The sequence below is a fragment of the Myxocyprinus asiaticus genome, chromosome 35 (assembly GCF_019703515.2).
Source record: "Myxocyprinus asiaticus isolate MX2 ecotype Aquarium Trade chromosome 35, UBuf_Myxa_2, whole genome shotgun sequence".
In the NCBI taxonomy this organism is placed as follows: Eukaryota; Metazoa; Chordata; class Actinopteri; order Cypriniformes; family Catostomidae; genus Myxocyprinus; species Myxocyprinus asiaticus.
Genome location: NC_059378.1, coordinates 8,340,790 through 8,360,685, shown reverse-complemented (window position 1 = coordinate 8,360,685; position 19,896 = coordinate 8,340,790). Strand labels below are relative to the sequence as shown.

General features: G+C 37.8%; 1 protein-coding gene across 2 annotated transcripts; it reads left to right on the top strand.

Moving 5' to 3' along the window:
* The first annotated feature begins 4,343 nt into the window (after positions 1 to 4,343).
* tp53inp2 (tumor protein p53 inducible nuclear protein 2) lies at positions 4,344 to 10,179 on the top strand. Of its 2 annotated transcripts, XM_051672940.1 has the most exons (5): positions 4,344 to 4,489; positions 6,209 to 6,449; positions 6,978 to 7,019; positions 8,842 to 8,956; positions 9,168 to 10,178. In XM_051672940.1, exons 2-5 carry the CDS (start codon positions 6,326 to 6,328, stop codon positions 9,421 to 9,423), a joined length of 537 nt encoding a protein of 178 aa, XP_051528900.1. In that variant the 5' UTR covers positions 4,344 to 4,489; positions 6,209 to 6,325; the 3' UTR covers positions 9,424 to 10,178. The 2 variants fall into 2 exon arrangements, with proteins under 2 accessions (XP_051528900.1, XP_051528901.1); XM_051672941.1 differs by lacking the exon at positions 6,978 to 7,019 and having other exon boundaries at positions 9,168 to 10,179.
* Positions 10,180 to 19,896: the final 9,717 nt, after the last annotated feature.

Below are 19,896 nucleotides of genomic sequence, written 5' to 3'. Positions count from 1 at the left end.
TGTGGGTCTCCCACTTCAGGTCCTGTGAGATGGTAGAGCCCAGGAACCTGAATGACTCCGTTGCTGCCACAGTGCTGTTCAGAATGGTGAGCGGGGTCAGTGTTGGTGTGTTCCTCCAAAAGTCCACTATCATCTCCACTGTTCTGAGCGTGTTCAGCTCCAGGTTGTTTTGACTGCACCAGACAGCCAGCTGTTCAATCTCCTTTATGTATGCAGACTCATCGTCATCCTGGATGAGGCCGATGACAGTAGTGTCGTCTGCAAACTTCAGGAACTTAACAGAGAGGTCAATAATATACAAGTTTTAACAGAAGAATTAATGTAAGCACTTTCATAAAATGATATGTTTCACATTTCTGTCTTTAAACCCTCCAAAAATTGGCCCCATTCAGTTCCATTGTAAGTGCCACACTGAAATAATTTTTTGTGGTTATCAATATTATGCCACAAATTCTGTCGATTGAGTTGAATTTGTATTGAACCCGGAATATTCCAGGACATCATGACAACAGGGTGGAACACAAAAAAACTCCACTATTAGTATTAAAATGACAAATTTGCCATAAATAAATACATGTTAGAGAGATAATGCAATACCAAACATTTAATTGTATGATATATATATATATATATATATATATATATATACAGCTGAAGTCAGAAGTTTACATACACTTTTTTAACCACTCCACAGATTTCATTTTAGCTAATAATTAATTATAATTAATTAATTATCACACATTTGCACATATACAGTGAAATTCTTTTTTTCACATATCCCAGCTAAGCTGGGGTCAGAGTGCAGGGTCAGCCATGATACAGCACCCCTGGAGCAGATAGGGTCAAGAGCCTTGCTCAAGGGCCTAATAGTGGCACCTTGGTGGTGCTGGGGCTTGAACCCCTGACCTTCTGATCAGTAACCCAGAGCCTTAACCGCTGAGCTTATAGTTTTGGCAAGTCGTTTAGGACATCTGCTTTGTGCATGACACAAGTAATTTTTCCAACAATTGTTTAAAGACAGATTGTTTCACTTTTAATTGACTATATCATAATTCCAGTGGGTCATAAGTTTACATACACTAAGTTAACTGTGCCTTTAAGCAGCTTGGAAAATTCCAGAAAATGATGTCAAGCCTTTAGGCAATTAGCCAATTAGCTTCTGATAGGCTAATTGGCTTAATGGAGTCAATTGGGGGTGTACCTGTGGATGTATTTTAAGGCCTACCTTCAAACTCAGTGCCTCTTTGCTTGATATCATGGGAAAATCAAAAGAAATCAGCAAAGACCTCAGAAAAACAATTGTGGACCTCCACAAGTCTGGTTCATCCTTGAGAGCAATTTCCAAATGCCTGAATGTACCACGTTCATCTGTACAAACAACAGTACGCAATTATAAACACCATGGGACCATGCAGCCATCATACCGCTTAGGAAGGAGATGCAGTCTGTCTCCTAGAGTTTAATGTAGTTTGGTGCGAAAAGTGCAAATCAATCCCAGAACTATAGCAATGGACCTTGTGAAGATGCTGGAGGAAACAGTTAGATAAGTATCTATATCCACAGTAAAACAAGTCCTATATCAACATAACCTGAAATGTTGCTCAACAAGGAAGAAGCCATTGCTCCAAAACTGCCATAAAAAAGCCAGACTACAGTTTGCAAGTGCACATGGGGATGAAGATCTTACTTTTTGGAGAAATGTCCTCTGGTCTGATTAAAGAAAAATTGAACTGTTTGGCCATAATGACCATCATTATGTTTGGAGGAAAAAGGGTGAGGCTTGCAAGCCGAAAAACACCATCCCAACTGTGAAACATGGGGGTAGCAGCATCATGTTGTGGGGGTGCTTTGCTGCAGGAGGGAATGGTGCACTTCACAAAATAGATGACATCATAGGGTTGTGCTGATAGATGATGATCTTGGGGATCAACGATGGTCCGAGTGATCACCTATAGCTGATGCCTTTGATGATTTTAAGACGACATTTGGCTCGTTTTCCTATTAATGTATTAAATTATTATTAGGCTTTTATTATTATCAAATTAATGTTAAAAATAATTTGCCCTGTGGCACACAGACACACGCTTGAAGAAAAACACTTTATTATATTATCAAGAACAGATGACAGAAAATCCGTCTATGCGCATGTATGACACGCTGTTTGTAAAAGGTTCTCACTCTTTCTTTGTTTCTGTCTTCTGAATTGTTTTTTGCAAGAACAGTATCATCTATGAGTGCTGCAAATGACCTCAGACATCTCAGCTCAGGAGGTGCTTTGAGTTCAGTTCGCTGTGCTTTTGAGAGCAGTTCATTGTGACCACAACTCTGCAGCCTATACATCTGTGATTAAAACATAAAATAATACAAAAACATGTTCACCTCGAACCATGATTTATATTTCAGTGATTAATATAATCATTATAATTATTATTTTTACATTTATAATTGTTGTCTTAATTTGTGTAAGTAATTTTCCACCTGCATGTTTAGATGGATACTTGACTGACGGTGAATGGAAAGGTGGTTACTTATATGTGTGTGTGTGTGTGTGTGTGTGTGTGAAGGAGGGAACAAATTAATTTATTCACACACATTATGTATTTTCCCGGACAACGAAATACCCGATGAAGTAGGTTAGTTTCCAAAGAGATGTTGCCCTTCACAACTGTTGTGAAGCCATCTTTCAAAAAGTTGAACAACACACATTTTAATTGCACTTATTTTTTTCCAGTTTCATTTGAATTTTTAGTTAAAATAAATAAAAAATAAAGTTCAAAGTTTGAATTCAAGGTGTCTTGCTTTATTGTGTAGGCTTAACCCTAACCCTGCTTAATGAAAATTACCCCATAGTACCAGCTAGCATCCAACCAGCGGTAATACCGGTGTTCATCGGTTTGAAAAAATTATGTGGATATATGTTGTAGCAACATCTTAAGTCATCAGCCAGGAAGTTAAAGCTTGGTCGCAAATGGGTCTTCCAAATGGACAATGTCCCAAACCATACCTCCAAAGTTGTGGCAAAATGGCTTAAGGACAACAAAGTCAAGGTATTGGAGTGGCCATCATAAAGCCCTGACCTCAATCTGATAGAAAATGTGTGGGTAGAACTGAAAAAGCATGTGCGAGCAAACCTGACTCAGTTACAACAGTTCTGTCTGGAGGAATGGGCAGAAATTCCAGCAACTTATGGTGAGAAGCTTGTGGAAGGCTACCCAAAACGTTTGACCCAAGTTAAGCAATTTAAAGGCAATGCTACCAAATACTAACAAAGTGTATGTAAACTTCTGACCCACTGGGAATGTGATGAAAGAAATAAAAGCTGAAATAAATAATTCGCTCTACTATTATTCTGACATTTCACATTATTAAAATAAAGTAGTGATCCTAACTGACCTAAGACAGGAAATGCTTTCTACGATTAAATGTCAGGAATTGTGAAACACCTTAGCCAAATACATTTAAACTTCAACAGTATATATACATCCGGTGATTTATCACTTATTTTTGTCAAAGATGTTTGACATGCTGCTTTGAGAACATGAAGAAATGACACTAGTGCAATAAATTAAAAATATTTCAATTATTTAAAATGCGACTTTTAGGCTCATAACAGTGCGTAACATACTTGTTCTTTTGAACAAGTCTTTCAAAATTGTAATCAGTTGAAATTAAACATTATACATACAATTACTTGTACTGGGGACATTAAAGGCACCAAATTGTAGCAATGACCCAAAATACATATAGTTATTTTTCTATCACCTCTACCATATTCCTGGAGTAGGTTAATCTGAATATACATTAACCTATGGCAAGAGATAATCACTAATCCACTTTTTTCTGTTTTGTTTCTTTGCTTTAATTTAGACATACTCACTGTACTCTTTATTAGCCTTTATGTCTGTACATAGTTTTTGACACACAATCAAAGAAAAGGCACCCTTTATTGTAAGTATTTAGCAAAAAAGAAACCTCTAATTAAAACATTGTAAGATGTGTACAATTTAACTAGGCCTGCCCCCCTTCTGATAAATCGCTACAAATATTTTTCCATAAAATAACGTCCCCATGTTCATGTAATTCCAAGAGTCCGCTGAAGCTGCACATTCTGCAGTTTTCAAATTTTGTTAATACGCCCCCTGGATTTGTCTAACTTTCTGCCTCTACAACTGACCTGAAATCAGTGTTACTTGCTTCCGCATTGGTACAGTGTAAACATAAGAACCGTTCCCCGGTCAGAGATGGATGAAAAAGCAGAGAATACGCCCTGTTAATTTCTGGCCCCACCTCTCAGTTTGTGTTCAAATCTTATTGGACTAGCTCTCACCAATGGGCGTGGCCACACGGCTCGTTGTGTTGTTTTTATTATCAGCTGTTCGTCGGGATCTATATTGCGCTATTATTATTACTTGCGAGGAATAAATGCGCAAAACTACCAAAGATTTATTTTTAAGAAGCGTCGGAAAACGTTTACTCTCTAAAGAAGCAGGTAGTATGTTTTACTTACGCCTTCATTGAGGCTATGTGTGAAATTTGGTATATTTGTTTATCTGTTGTAGTCTTAACCTTTTCCGCTTGCAGAGAGAATATGGTTCAGTCAGTTGTGTTAATCTCCAGCTCACATCGAGTCGAACCGTCCAAAGCCAAGCATCACTGTGAAATTGATTCGTTACTTGTACTCGACTGATAGAAATCATGTTTGTCAAATTTAATGGCATATCTGCAGTTTTGAACTTTTGTTCTCTTTTTATTTGTCAGGAACGGTCATTCTGGAAAAAAAAAAAAAAAAAAAAAATGTTGCAGAAGATTCGGTTAGTATCTGCAACATCCTCTTCAAACGGAATAACATTTGAAAATGTATAATTATTCAAACATTTCATGGGATGCGAGATGCACTTTTATTGTACATCCCTCCCTAGGTTATATATGCGTACGCCATATTTCTCTTTTATAATCCAACCATACAAAAATGTATGTGGACATCATATGTGATGTCTTAATGATTTGCCATTTTCACTTGCTCTACAGAACATTTTGTTTTAGTTAGTGTGTATGTATAAGACTATTGCTGATAAATCAGTGTTTTCCTCTACACACCTCACTAAATGATTAGTATTCAAGAAGAAAGGGCCAAACAAACAAATGCCCCAAAAATCATCCAAAAATTTGGGGGGTGTTATCCTTTTTCACCCAATTTGGAATGCCCAATTCCCAGTGCGCTTTTTAAGTCCTCGTGGTTGCGTAGTGATTCGCCTCAATCCGGGTGGTGGAGGACGAATCCCAGTTGCCTCCGCATCTGAGACCGTCAACCCGTGCATCTTAACACATGGCTTGTTGAGCACATCGCCACGGAGACATAGCGCGTGTGGAGGCTTCACGCCATCCACCGCGGCATCCGCACTCAACTCACCACGCGCCCCACTGAAAACGAACCACATTATGGCGACCACGAGGAGGAGGTTACCCCATGTGACTCTACACTCCCTAGCAACTGGGCCAATTTGGTTGCTTGGGAGGCCTGGCTGGAGTCACTCAGCACGCCCTGGGATTCAAGCTAGCGAACTCCAGGGGTGGTAGCCATCGTCTTTTACCACTGAGCTACCCAGGCCCCCCAAAAATGATCCTTTGATAAATGAGCATTAGAACCAGTTCCACATGATGCTGTGAGTTTCCCAAGAAAAGTGTTGGTATTGTTTTAACGGCACACCCCCTGCTTGAGAACGACAGATGGACACCAACAGTGGAGCTGGGGTCTGGGACTCAAGAATGCACTCCCAAAATTCAGTCATCTTTGTGGCCACATGAACAAATGTCATTGTCTAACAGATCTAAATGGTACTCACTAATTTAAACATGTCTTGATGAGCTAATGATCAAAAATGCATAGTAAGTTGAGTGTTTTGAATCTCTAAGTGTGCATGCCATTCTGTTAGGAAGTGCTCATCTCTCTTTGGTTTCTTTTAAATTCCAAAAATACTTTTTGGTTGCCAGGCAGGATTGAAAAAAGTTGCTCTGATTTCCTTATGAAGCTGCCTGACACGTGTTTAATGAAAGACTGACCTCAATATGGAGTTATAAGGTTAAAAACAGATATCAGCCTGATCCTGTCATGTGTGGTTTTTAATCCAGCCTTGTTTAGTGGGTATAGTTCAAACATGGACTACATTGAAACTGTTAACATTATGGTCATATTTACCCTTTACCAAAGGTACTGCAGAGGCTTTGCAAGTTGGAACTGGACCCCTACTGCTTGCAACTTCACTTGCATGCCAGGCAAACAAGTTCACCATCGAATATTCAGTACAATCACCCTTAGCTTATAACAATGTTACAACGGCTCACAAACCTGCTCTTTGGAAGCTTGAGTGAAACAACTCAGGAAGCAACTGTACCAAAGCCAATGTCTCCAGAGGTGGACGAGGAAGGATGGCTTCTGGTTAATGCACCTGGTGAGTCCTACAATGATTTGAAATAATGTGCAGTTGATTCAGTGGATTCACATGTTAAAACTTATAAGGGCTGGAACAAGCATTTTAAACCAAGGCATGGGACTTCTTTAGCATTCATCACTGTTTTCTGATGTGATTGTGCCTATTAAAAAAAATAGCCAAAGATGAAAATTAATTTATTTACTCTCTTGTAATTTTAAACCCATGTGATCTTATGTGTAATGCAAAAGGAGACGTTTTAACGAAGATCTCACTGCGTCTGCACAATACTATCAAAGTGGATATTACTTCACTATCATAAAAGTAGCCAACCTAGAATAAACGTTACTATAACAAAATTATCGCAAAATGACTTTTACGTGCCGCGTAAAAGCTGAAGTTTCCTGGTGAAATTAACACTAGAGGCACTACAAGAACTGTGCATTTAATTTACTTTCATGCAAATCATGACTACAGTGGCTAATTATGACTTCATATACACTTATTTTTCACACTATTACTCAAACACTGCTTGTGATATGATTGAAGGTTCGGACACAGGAGTCGTCGGGAAACAACGAACCAGTTCAGGCAAGTCTTTTATTTTTTCTGATCTGATGCACACTACACTCACTTCATCTGTGGGCTTTCACTCAAACATAAACTCTCAAATAACATAAACTCTCAAAACATAAAGTCTCGATAATAATCTCTGGGAACACACACCGACACTGCACTCTTGTGTCGCTCTCTCCCTTCTCTGGCGTTTTGGGCTGCTTTTAAGGTCTCCCTCCTCAATCACTGTAACAAGAAACAGCTGTTAGAATTTACGCCAAACAGTTTCATGAACCACACCGCTCCCTTTCTTCCACAAGCAGACACACAACCACGCCCCCATCCCCACACTGCTATGTTATGATATTGAAACACTTACTGCAATGCATCATTTGAAAAACGACACATTTTAATGCTTGTATCACAGACCCACCTACATTTTCACACTTATTCCATTGTGATTAGCTTGCGAGTTAGCTCACCTGATAAAGTGTTGGATTTTGGACACGGAAGACTTAGGCCAGAGCCCAGCAATCACACATTACACAAAAGTGTCATAGAAATTACATGAAATGATGTGGTTGCTTCTGTAAATGTGCTTTTCATGTTGCATTTGGTTTTAGAACACTTTTGGTTAGTTGTAGGTTAAGGATAAGGATGTCTGTTTTGTTTATCTCTCATTTGCTTTAGGAACACTTTTGGTTAGGTTTGGGTGTTAATATATTTTTGTTTAAACATTGGCCCCTAACACTTAGTTTACTAATTATAAATCTTGACTTGTACTACACATAAATAACTAATATTGGCATTATATTCATGCTATTTAGCCAGAGGGGAACCGGCCCCCACAGTGAGCCTGGTTCCCCCAAGGTTATGTTTCTCCTTTAAACAACATCTTATGGAGTTTTGTGTTCTTTGCCACAGTCGCCTTAAGCTTGCTCACTGGGGGTCTAAATATAAATATAAATATTTTCTATTATTTATAATAGAAAATAAGATCAAGATATTAAGATCATGTCTTTTTTTTTTAACCACACTATTATGACTCAAAGACATTACTATATTACAGCTTTTTCTGTTGAAGCATAATTTTCTGTAAAGCTGCTTTGAAAATATGTGTGTTGTGAAAAGCTCTATACAAATAAAAATTATTGACTTGAGTTTAGGGTAAAGATGTCTGTTTTATTTACCTCTCATTTGCTTTAAGAACACTACTGGTTAGGTGTAGGTTAAAGTTTAAGATTAGGGAGGTATGTTTTACTCGTTAAAACCTCCATCTAATATTCAGTATAAAAACCTTGTCTGATTACGACACCATTTCACTCGCTTATGCCCCACCCCTGCTAGAGATACACTGGGAAACTGCAGCAAAACCTGTAATGAAGCACGTAATTTTGTTTTGCAAAAATGTTGCCATGGTAACGTAATGAAAGTAGTGCGTCATATTCACAAGCGTTATGAGAGAAGCTCGCTTCACAGTGGCTTGCATGCTTCTCTCATAACTCTAATGAACGCACAATGGGCGTCAAGATTTTCACTGAAAAATGACATGCGTTCCGAGTTGTTTCTCACCTATCATTTGTATTCAGAAGGCTTGGAATATGGCACACGTGTCACATGGAGTACTTTTATACTTTTTGGTCCTTTCTTAAGCTTTAAATTGAGGCACAATCCACTACCATTATGCAGTATTGCAGAGGCAGGGGGATCTTCATTAAAACATCTCCTTTTATCGGGTTTGGAATGACATGAGGGTGAGGACATTATGACAGAATTTTCATTTTTGGGTGAACTATTGCTTTAAGATGATGTGCCTTTACACAGTATCATGCTTACTGTTTGTTTTTGTCCCTTGTAGATGGAGAGGCATCCTCTGAATCCAGTGAGGTCCATTCCATCCCATCTTTATCCAAGTTAATAGGAAGTCCATCGAGCACAGAGAAGTGTGCTGCCAGCTTGATCAATGATGCAAGGTAAGGTGTTATAAATCTGCTTAGAGTTTGCAAGTCAGTATCACTTTGATTCTGTTTACACCGGGTATTAAGAATAGTTTCGTGTGATCCGATCAGAAGTGGACATCACTAAATACAGGCAGGCTCCAAGAAGTTTTGTGATTCAATCACTGACCACAAGTGCTCACAGAGATGCATGCCTTACCCTTAGTGTGTTGTTCTCTTTCCATAGCATTGTAAAACCAGAATTCCCTGTTGCTAGAAGCAGTGGGCGGGCATCTCAGAGGTTGGTCTCTCAGGCCGGGGCTCTGGTCAAAGTAACCCAGGTGGGCAGGGTACAGCGGGCTCAGGCTCAGGCCAACCACCACAATCTTGGCAGCAATTGCATTCTGCGTCAGAACCATGTTCGCCAGCGTCTTCCTCAACACTACTCTCGCATTCATCACATGATCCTCCACCAGCCTGGCCATCGCAATTTATGTCACTAAGATACAGAGAAAGCACAAACCAACATTGCACTTAACAGAGCGCTTAACACAACATGCAAGGAAACAACAAACATGCAAGTGCCATGGTTGGAAATAAAAGCTTGATATCATAAGAACATTTCAGAACCATTTTCTTTAATTACAGTGTAGTGCATAATAAATTCAATGGCAGCTAAATATATGTTTCCAAAACATATGTTGGCCACTAGAAAGTCATGTCTGATTTTACCTACTAGTGTACAATTTTTAGACTGTTATGCAACAGTAAAATTGCATTTAATGAAATCAAATTTACCTTGCTGAAGAGAGTTTTGAGTTTGACTCTCCCAGAAAATGGACAAATTTTTGATAGACAGAACTGTTTCTAGCCTTTCACATGCTAGTTTTGCTAATCAAAGTTCTGATTTAGAATCTATTGGGCTATTTTTGTCATTCGTTTGTTAATTAAAACAGAAAGAAAAAATAATTCGGACTGAGCAGTAATGTTGGCCCAGGTCATTGTCAATATGCAATATACATAAACCTTTTTGGTGCATTGGTAATATGATTACTAGGATTTTTATGTTTTTTTTATTTTTTATGTTCTTTTCTATAATCATAGTGAACCATCAAACCGATTTTAGAAAAGTAATGTATTATTTTGATTACTGGTGTCTTGATTATCAATAAAGCAAAACGGTAAATAGCTACCTGGATAATTTCATGTTTGGAACATTAAAGGGATAGTTTACCCAAAAATGAAAATTCCCTCACACTTATGTCATCCCATATGTGTATGACTTTCTTTCTTCTATAAAACATATTAAAATATTTAAGCTCTGTAGGTCCTCACAGTGCAAGTGAATAGGTACCAACATTTTAAAGCTCCAAAAGGACATAAAGGCAGCATAAAATAAATCCATATGACTAGTGGTTAAATCCATATCTTCAGAAGCTGTTTGATAGGTGTGGGTGAGAAACAGATCAATGTTTAAGTCCTTCTTTCAATAAATCTCCACTTTCACATAGTTCTTTTGTTTTTGGAGAGTTGCATTCTTCGTGCATATCGCCACCTACTGGACAGGGATGAATATTTATGGTAAAAATGGTCTTAAGTATGCATCTGCTTCTCATCCACACTTCTCATATCACTTCTGAAGATATGGATTTAACCACTGGAGTTGTATGGATTACTTTTATGCTGCGTTTATGTGCATTTTGGAGCTTCAGAATTTTGGTACCTATTCACATGCATTGTGAGGAGCTACAGAGCTTAAATATTCTTCTGCAGAAGAGAGAAAGTCATACACATCTGCAAGGACGGATTAACCACAGGGGCCTCTAAACCCAAAGGGCCCCGAGCTCTAAATCATTTATTTATTTATTTTGAGATATCTATTATAAATCCACGTAAATGTCAGCCTTATGTGAAATACTATTTGTTCGGCCGAATGCTTGCTGGACAACAGCAGCGTGAGCACAGGCACTCTGCATCTCACAGGTGCAGCGCGTTTATTTGATGGGCTACAGAGATCAGCGCCTGATTCACAAAACGCTTCCAAAGATAAGGTGCAGTTTACCCTGGCTGCATGCAACAGAATGGAGGACTTTGGAATGTTTAAGTTGTGCATGCATTTAATGTTTAATGATAAAGCGAAAGATGCCTTAATACCCTAAATATGTGCACGGTAACCCTTTGTAATATTTGGTTAACCGTGAGAGTTATTGTGTTAATTGTCAGGGCTCTGGAATAAAGAAAATTTATTGCCATGGATGCGTCAAACACAATCTCAGATTAGCAGGGAATAAAGTGCACAGTAAACTAAGAGCTGAAATAGCACAATACATAGATCTTCAAATGATAAAATCACATAAAAGTCGAACAAAAATATTCTCTGTCACTGCCTGTGACCTATTCTTAATCAATGGAAAATGCGTAATTCTGCCCAGGCAGGTTCAATTTCCATGCGGCAATGAACGCTGCGGTTTATAGGACTTATTCAGGATGCTTTGATTTTTTAAGTGATTCAACATTTAACTTGTGTAATAATTGTCTGCACACCAAAGCAAAAGGGGGAAAAAACATTGGCTCCCTGTTTAACAAGCGCTGAAACTTTGCCAGGTGAAAAAACTATCTGGAATCATGTGTAACAGTCACATTAAGTCCTCTTTGCAACCTGAACTTCATCAGAATGTTGATTTGTGACACCAGCGTTGATAAAGCTTGATGCAGCACAACAAATGGGGAAACAGAACACAGGTGTCACGAGATGCATTTATAAATATTAAAGTTCTCTTAAACTTAATGCAGTGTCTAAAAAATGCAACGGCCCCAAGTTGTGGCGCGACGCAACAATCAAAGACGTCCGTCCATTTAAAAACAGCGCAGACACACGTGTGAACAGTCCGTAACTCACCCTATACCCAGCAAACATGCCCGTGCGGGCCCACCATGGGCAAGCGTGGGTTTGCTGTGGGACAGTGTGTGCAGGTCAAACCCACACTAATCCCACACTGGATCACTGTGGGTTAGCCCAAGCGGGGTCCACATCAGTTTTGCCCTTTGGGACCCCATGAGGGTTTTCTGTGGGCAATCCCTGTGTCAACAACACAGGACAGCTAAGACTTTAAGATTATAGATGCTCTAGGGCAGTGGTTCCCAACCTTTTTTCCTTGAAGCCCCCCCTAAATGTAAGAAAATCTGAGTAAAAAAACAAAGAATTACTGCTTTTACGTTTCTCTGCCATTTTTTCTGTTGAGATTTTCCAGAATATTTGCAAACATATGATTTTTAATAACATTTTAACATAGTTAACATAGTTCCACAAGCCTGAAAAAATATTACCATCAGGCAGTAGAGGACACTCATGCAATGTTTTTAGAGTTTCCTTACCATTTTCCTGGAATGCCTCCCAACACTGCATTGTTTACCTTATCTTAAACACCCATTTCAGGTCTTGAAGCAATTTACTAGTCAGCTGATGAGTTGAATCAGGTGTGTTAGATTAGGGAATGTGCAGTGTTGGAACCAATTTCAAACAGCATTTACAAGCATGTTTAAGCCCATTATCAATATCACATAAAGATATCACCTGACAAATGCCTGTACCCACATGTGCTCAATCATGCTGTGTTTAAGCAGTATTTTACACTTGACAAAATTTTACAGTGCACAATCATGAATTTTGTCATCTGATAATTGTAACATAAGCAGGATCAGTTGTAAGACTGTATGTTTAGTACCAAACACTGTACTGCCCTATCTCTGAAAGTAACAGTGGTGAGCAAACACTGCACAAGACAGTGATAATCACCATGAAAATCGAGACAACATAATAGTGGCTAAACAGTTGCACTACATGAATGGAGTAGTGAAACAGTCCTGTACTTGGCTCACTGGAAAAGATGATAGGCAGTCAGGTAAGACATATTATAAATATGCAATTGTAAACAACAAAAAATCTTTAAGCATTGTTGGGCCGTAATCTTTTGGGCAAGACAAAACTATACTATTTCCATTATACAACAGGGCAAACAGTTTTATCAAAACAGGAACCAATGCAACAAAATTACAGGACAAACTGTTTTATTACATTAACATTAATGCATTTAGCAGACGCTTTTATCAAAAGCGACTAACATTGCATTCAAGGTATGCATTTTATCAAGTTGATGCATTCCCTGGGAATCAAACCCCATGATTCTGGCATTGCTAGTGCCTCACTCTACGGATTGAGCTACAGGAACATAATTGTTTGAAAAAGGAACATATGAAATAACAGAACAAACTGTTATATTACAACAGGAACAATGAGAGAAATAACTGGGCAAATAGTTTTATTCACTTGGAACAATAAATGAAAAACAATAACACTGGGGAGCATTTGGAGTACGATGAGTCAAGAGTGGAGGACTGCAGTTTAGAGCCTGAGCTCCAGCTTCATGCACAGGGTTTCCACAAGAGTGGGCAACAAAACACATCATTAAGAATAAAAGTAATTGATCTCCCAGGGTGGAATAAAAAAATAAATAATAATAATAATCAATTCAATATTGCTGAAAACTCTAAGACTACTTAAAACTGTGGTAGTCAGGGATGGAGTTAGTGATGTCAGTGATGGAGTGTGTCCATTTTAAATTAAGAGAGCCTTGGTGAGCAACTGCAGCACCATCCAAGGGAAATAAAGAATTAGCAGCATATTGGAAACATTAAAATGCTGATTTCATAGCCTACGTTGAAAAACTGACCCAAACCTGGCCCAAAACCTGTAGGTTTGTCGGGCACTGTCGGAATCAGATCGGGTTGAAGAACTCTATACACATATAATAACCGAATGATTCTGATATTTAAATACTTTTGGATAAAAGCGTCTGCCAAATGAATAAATGTAAATGTAAATACCGTGCACATAGTAATAACGCATGATTTTGAATCGGTTTATAATTACAAAGTACATATAATTGGCCGTGTCAGACATTGCTACATTCGTTTCTTCCATCTATTTGAAAAAATCCAACCAAATCTGCCAAGCGTCCTGTAGCGCATAAAGGTGAACATAAGTCACGTCATGGGGGCCCCCATGTGTACCGGCCTATGGGCCTCTCATGTCTTAATCCGTCCTTGCACATCTGGGATCGCATGAGGGTGAGTAAATGATACGAGAATTTTCATTTTCGGGTGAAATATCCCTTTAAGACAGATACTTTCCAACTGTATTGCTATGTTTAATGAAAACAGAATAGACAATGTATATCATCACGTGTATGTTTCTGAGTTGGTGCATAATGGAAGCCATTGTCATGCAGTGCATTGTAAACTCAATGAGGGGGCGCCAGTGTTTTATGTTTTCATGACAAAAAGTGGTTTAGTCGTGAAAGTGGACCTTTTCCAAGACCCTTTCCTCTTTTTATGTGGTCAACCCTATTAGGGCAAGTGACTATAAGAAGGATATAAATGATAGATATCAACAATTCAATTTTCAGTAGTTAAAATGCTAAATGTTGATATCAGTAATGGATATACTACCAGTGAAAGTGCTCCATTTTGATATCAGTGATTACATTTGCACTCGAAAAAAACCAATGTCATTACTCGCAGGAATCGCATGCTAATTCTTGATATCAAAAATGGAACTTCAGCTTGTAAAACCATAATTGTTTAAAAAGGTGTTAATGCAATTTTCACAAGTAGAATTTCACAATGATCTGTCATTCACTCCTATTCAAAACACATTTACAGATATTTTTAATTAATTTCCTACTAGCTGAAATTGCAATTTCACATATCAGCAGTGTACTTTTTACAAATACAAATATAAGCATATCTATAATTACATTGTCACTAGTGCAAATGTCCATAATAGGCTATTTTATGGCACTCTGCTTCACTGAATGGTAATTAATGACTTTCTCTCATTTCCCCCAGTCATTTATTTTCAGTTTACAGTTCATACAGTTCACACTGTTTTGCTTCTTGTTTCTCACTAAGAACATGATATCCCTGCAGCATAAACGTTGCAGATTTCATAGAATGGAGGTGCTGTCTTGTGAACAGGGCATTTAAGTGCAGCAGAGACATAGGCTAATCAAAGGTGTAACAGACCCACATCGTGTGGCATTGTTATTTTAAATACCCACCCGAAGCTTTATTTTGACAACAATAAAGAATCACTTTACTAAATACTTCATAATGTGTATCTTGTCCTCTGTCCTAATTAAGTGGTGAAATTATGTAAAGACCATCCTCACCAATTACATAACAATCTCTCAAAAGATCTCCTAGGACATGCTGTCACGCAAGTGTAGTGAACACCTTCATGCCTTAACTTTGTTGGCCTGTACCAGGAAGCCGGTTTCACAACTGGCCATAGTAGTGTTTGAAAGTAGTGTCCTGCCTATAAAACTAAGACATCACACTAATTTGACAAGGAATCAGTTCTTTTGCCTCTAAAAATGCACATTCTGCAAGGGAGAAAATTGTATATAACCTGCAGCAGTGCTTAATGCATCACATCATTAAATAAGACGAATGTTATATCAATATATTAATCAAACTCAGAATACCTACACAGTTTTCCACACATCATTTTATTAGGCCATATCTATGTATGTGGTTACAGACAAATGATATAGAACAGTGAAATCACTCACATACATTTTTAACATCTCAGTCTTGCCTGCACTCGAGTCGACTCCAGTATCTCACACTCACCCTGCCTGGAGAAGGATGATGTAACCTCCTCTGTCTTCACTCTCATTGGTTATCGCTCGTGAATGTCGCTTGTCTTTTGCATAAAGTAGAAATTCTCTCAACTTGTCTTGTCTCGCGTGATGTTGCTGGCGGTGTGAACGGGGCTGAAGTCGCTGTGCTCTCATTGAAAATGAATGGGATGGTGTCGCTGTCTCGCGTGATGTTGCTGGCGGTGTGAACGGGGCTGAAGTCGCTGTGCTCTCATTGAAAATGAATGGGATGGTGTCGCTGTCTCGCGTGATGTTGCTGGCGGTGTGAACGGGGCTGAAGTCGCTGTGCTCTCATTGAAAATGAATGGGATGGTGTTACTGTCTCACGTGATTTCGCTGGAGGTGTGAACGGGGCTGAAGTCGCTGTGCTCTCATTGAAAATGAATGGGATGGTGTCGCTGTCTCGCGTGATGTTGCTGGCGGTGTGAACGGGGCTGAAGTCGCTGTGCTCTCATTGAAAATGAATGGGATGGTGTCACTGTCTCACGTGATTTCGCTGGAGGTGTGAACGGGGCTGAAGTCGCTGTGCTCTCATTCAAAATGAATGGGATGGTGTCACTGTCTAGCGTGATTTCGCTTGCGGTGTGAACGGGGCTGAAGTCACTGTGCTCTCACTGAAAATGAATGGGATGGTTTCGCTGTCACGCGTGATGTCGCTGGCGGTGTGAACGGGGCTGAAGTCGCTGTGCTCTCATTGAAAATGAATGGGATGGTGACGCTGTCTAGCGTGATTTCGCTTGCGGTGTGAACGGGGCTGAAATCGCTGTGCTCTCATTGAAAATGAATGGGATGGTTTCGCTGTCACGCGCGACGTCGCTGGCGGTGTGAATGGGGCTGAAATCGTTGTGCTCTCATTAAAAATGAATGGAATTGTTTTGCTGTCACGCGCGATTTCGCTTGCGGTGTGAACGGGGCTGAAATCGCTGTGCTCTCATTGAAAAAGAATGGGATGGTGTCGCTGTCTCACACGATGTCGCTGGCGGTGTGAATGGGGTTTAACAGATGTTGAACCAATCAGCTGTGAGTAAAATGTCATCACTGACGCAATTAAGTCACACCCCCGTGTCTCTTAAAGCACACTTTACAAATAAAATCCTAGAAATCCACAAAATTGTCTCTTCATGATAAATTATTTATTTGAGAATCTAAATGTAGATTTTCACCAGATAGAGTGTTGTATTTGATTTAAAATTTAATTGCTTTTCATTTACCCTCTTTAGCCATAGCAAAAAATATCTTTGAAAATATAAACATAATATATAAGGCTATCTATAATACAGACAGTAAGATGGATTAATATGATACCTGCAAAAAATGATTGTTAATTAATTTTAAATGTTACTTTCTCCATTTGGTATATTTCCGAAATCACTTCTCTCCATCTTTGAAATTGTGGGGGTTCTGGTTTAAGCCAATTTTTTGTAATCTGTTTCAAAGCTGCTGTTCTGATTACTATAAATAAATTTTATTCCATTTTATTTCTTAAGGACAATGGCATTTTACCCAAAATAAGTTTTTCTGGATGTATTTCTATTGTGCAGTTAAATATTAAATTAACCTGTCTAATCACTTCACTCCAATAAGTTGTCAATTTAGAGCACTCGTATAGAATTTGACTGTAATGAGCCTTTTTTTCTCCACAATTTCTCCAACAAACCCCTTTTACCATGCTATTGTATTTACTTTGAATAGCGGGTGTTATAAAAAATCTCATTTGTATCTTCCAAGCATATTCCCTCCAAACACTGGATTGAGTAGTATGGAATGTATTATATGATATTTCTTCCCAGTCTTGCTGACTAATTTTTATTTTTTTAATTCATTTTATTCAGAGTGTCCTGTATATCTCTTTCAAGTGCACTCTTTAAAATTCCTAACATTTTTATTGGATTAGTTGTATTGTATGTATCAATTATATAATTTATTAATGGATGCATTTCCTTTTTTATTTCTTTTACTTTTACCTGTAAATAATTAAAAAAAATAATAATAATTTGGAATTATACTTTTTTGCTAGGTTTGAAATGGTATCCATTCCTTTATCAGTGAACAGTTGGTGATATCTTTTCAGACCTCTATCTGCCAAAAACTTGTGTATTGTGTATTATCATTAAGTCTCTTTGGCATGAAATCAGGATCTTTAGCAATTTCTTGTAAATTATCTATATCTTTCTTAATTTTACTATTTATCTTTTTTTTCTAACCGAATTCTAAAAGTACTATTAATACAAATATTATCTATTGATTTAAATGTGTTGCTTTGTTTGGGTAGGAACAGGGAAATATTAATTGATAAATTTCCATCTTCCTCCATCTCACTTTAGATTCTTCATTTATCCAGATCAATATAGGTTGAATTTGGGCAGCTTTATAATAATTTATTACATTTGGGAATTCTAGTCATCCAAGCCTTTTTGACAACTTAAGAATTTTAAGACTAATTCTAGGCTTCCTATTATCCCATATATATTTACAAAGTAGTTTATTCCATTGTCTAATAACACTTTTTGATATACTAACTGGTAGATTTTGAAAAAGAAAATAAACTTAGGGAGAATATTCATCTTTATAGTCTCTATTCATTTTGTAATCAATAGTAGCCTATTTGTAAAAATGAATGATATACAAAGTTTAAAATACAAATAAATATAAAAACGTCAATCGTTCATGTGCATGAACGCGTAATCTAATCTTAAAGTCAGGATCGAAGCCTGAGTTGACAGAGAAAGTTGATAAGCTGCATCATGGTACCAATTAAGCCTGATTGGATTGGTTTGAATTTGTCAACCTGAAACCAATCCTGAAACCCTGAGTTTGTTCAACGAACTTCATGGTACAGGCCTCAGATCGTCCGATTTCAAGATAAGTTTAGACTTATTTCAACAATGCCACGTGGCATGTTTAGTTATCTGGGGATTCTTTTCTGTCCATATTCTATCAGTTTTATCTGATACTGGCAGAGAGAGGGTCAGAGCGTATGAAGCAGGTGCATGACTTAAGATGCCTCGTGTTGTCTTGTGACAGTTGATAGTGGTGTCAGATTCTTTGTAAAAGAGGAGGATTTGTGAAACTCTGATAAAAGTTGGTGGGGTCTATGCAACCACATGCATTGTTTTAGATAACCAGAATCAGTCCCAGTAATAATCAGGGTTGGGAGGGTTACTTTTGAAATGTATTCCACTACAGATTACAGAATACATGCTGTAAAATGTCATTTGTAATGTATTCTGTTAGATTACTCAAGGTCAGTAACATATTCTAAATACTTTGGATTACTTCTTCAGCACTGGTAGATTTTTTCACTTGTTTTGATTATAAAAACTCTGCCAGTACAGTAAGACAAAATACACATGTTAAAAATACATTCTCTGAAAATCCTAAATATCTTATGTAGTGTTGTTTCTAAAACAAGATAAAACAAATTGATCTTGTTTGAAGGTTTTTTAGATATTTTTACAGGAAAACAACAATTTTTTTATTATCAAGAATACGATTTTTGCCCTAATATGAAAAAAGAAATTATGATCCAACGTGAATTTTCTTGATAAAAAAATATGATTGTGCCTGGTAACATGTGCATGTAAAATGGCTAGAAATAACATTTTAACTTAGCGTAAAGCTGACAATTTACACAAGGTTTATTTCTATTTCTTGTGCTCCAAACTTACTTCAAACATACTTCTCTGTCTGCTCGTATGAATGTAACACATCATAAGAAAGTGTTTCACCGCTGTTCAAATGCACTTTGGATCGCATCATTTATATGTATAAATGTTTTCCATCTGAAAGGACCAAATATTAAATGAAACAAATGATAATAAAATGCAAAGTAATCTCTTCAGTAATCAAAATACTTTTTGAATGTAACTGTATTCTAATTACCAATGATTTAAATTGTAACTGTAGTGGAATACAGTTACTTATATTTTGTATTTAAAATACTTATTCCTGTTACATGTATTCCGTTACTCCCCAACACTGGTAATAATATTGAAAAAGTTAACTCCTATAATCCTCCGAAACTTGACCTCACACTAAGGGGAAGTGGGGTAAAAAGAGCCAGTTGTTAAAGTTAAGCCAAACCCAATTGAACTGTGTATAATATTTACATCACTGAGCATTTTAAAAGGAACACTATGGTCCTAATATAGTGCCCGACGTGGTCTTCTGCTGTTGTAGCCCATCCGTCTCAAGGTTCAACATTTTGTGCATTCTGAGATGCTATTCTGCTCACTATAATTGTACAGAGTGGTT

Excerpts from the sequence above, each read along its gene's own strand:
- tp53inp2 (XM_051672940.1), top strand. The coding sequence starts at position 6,326 with ATGTTACAACGGCTCACAAACCTGCTCTTTGGAAGCTTGAGTGAAACA. Across the intron at positions 6,450-6,977 it reads GCTTCTGGTTAATGCACCTG|GTTCGGACACAGGAGTCGTC; the intron begins GTGAGTCCTACA and ends ATATGATTGAAG. Across the intron at positions 8,957-9,167 it reads AGCTTGATCAATGATGCAAG|CATTGTAAAACCAGAATTCC; the intron begins GTAAGGTGTTAT and ends CTCTTTCCATAG.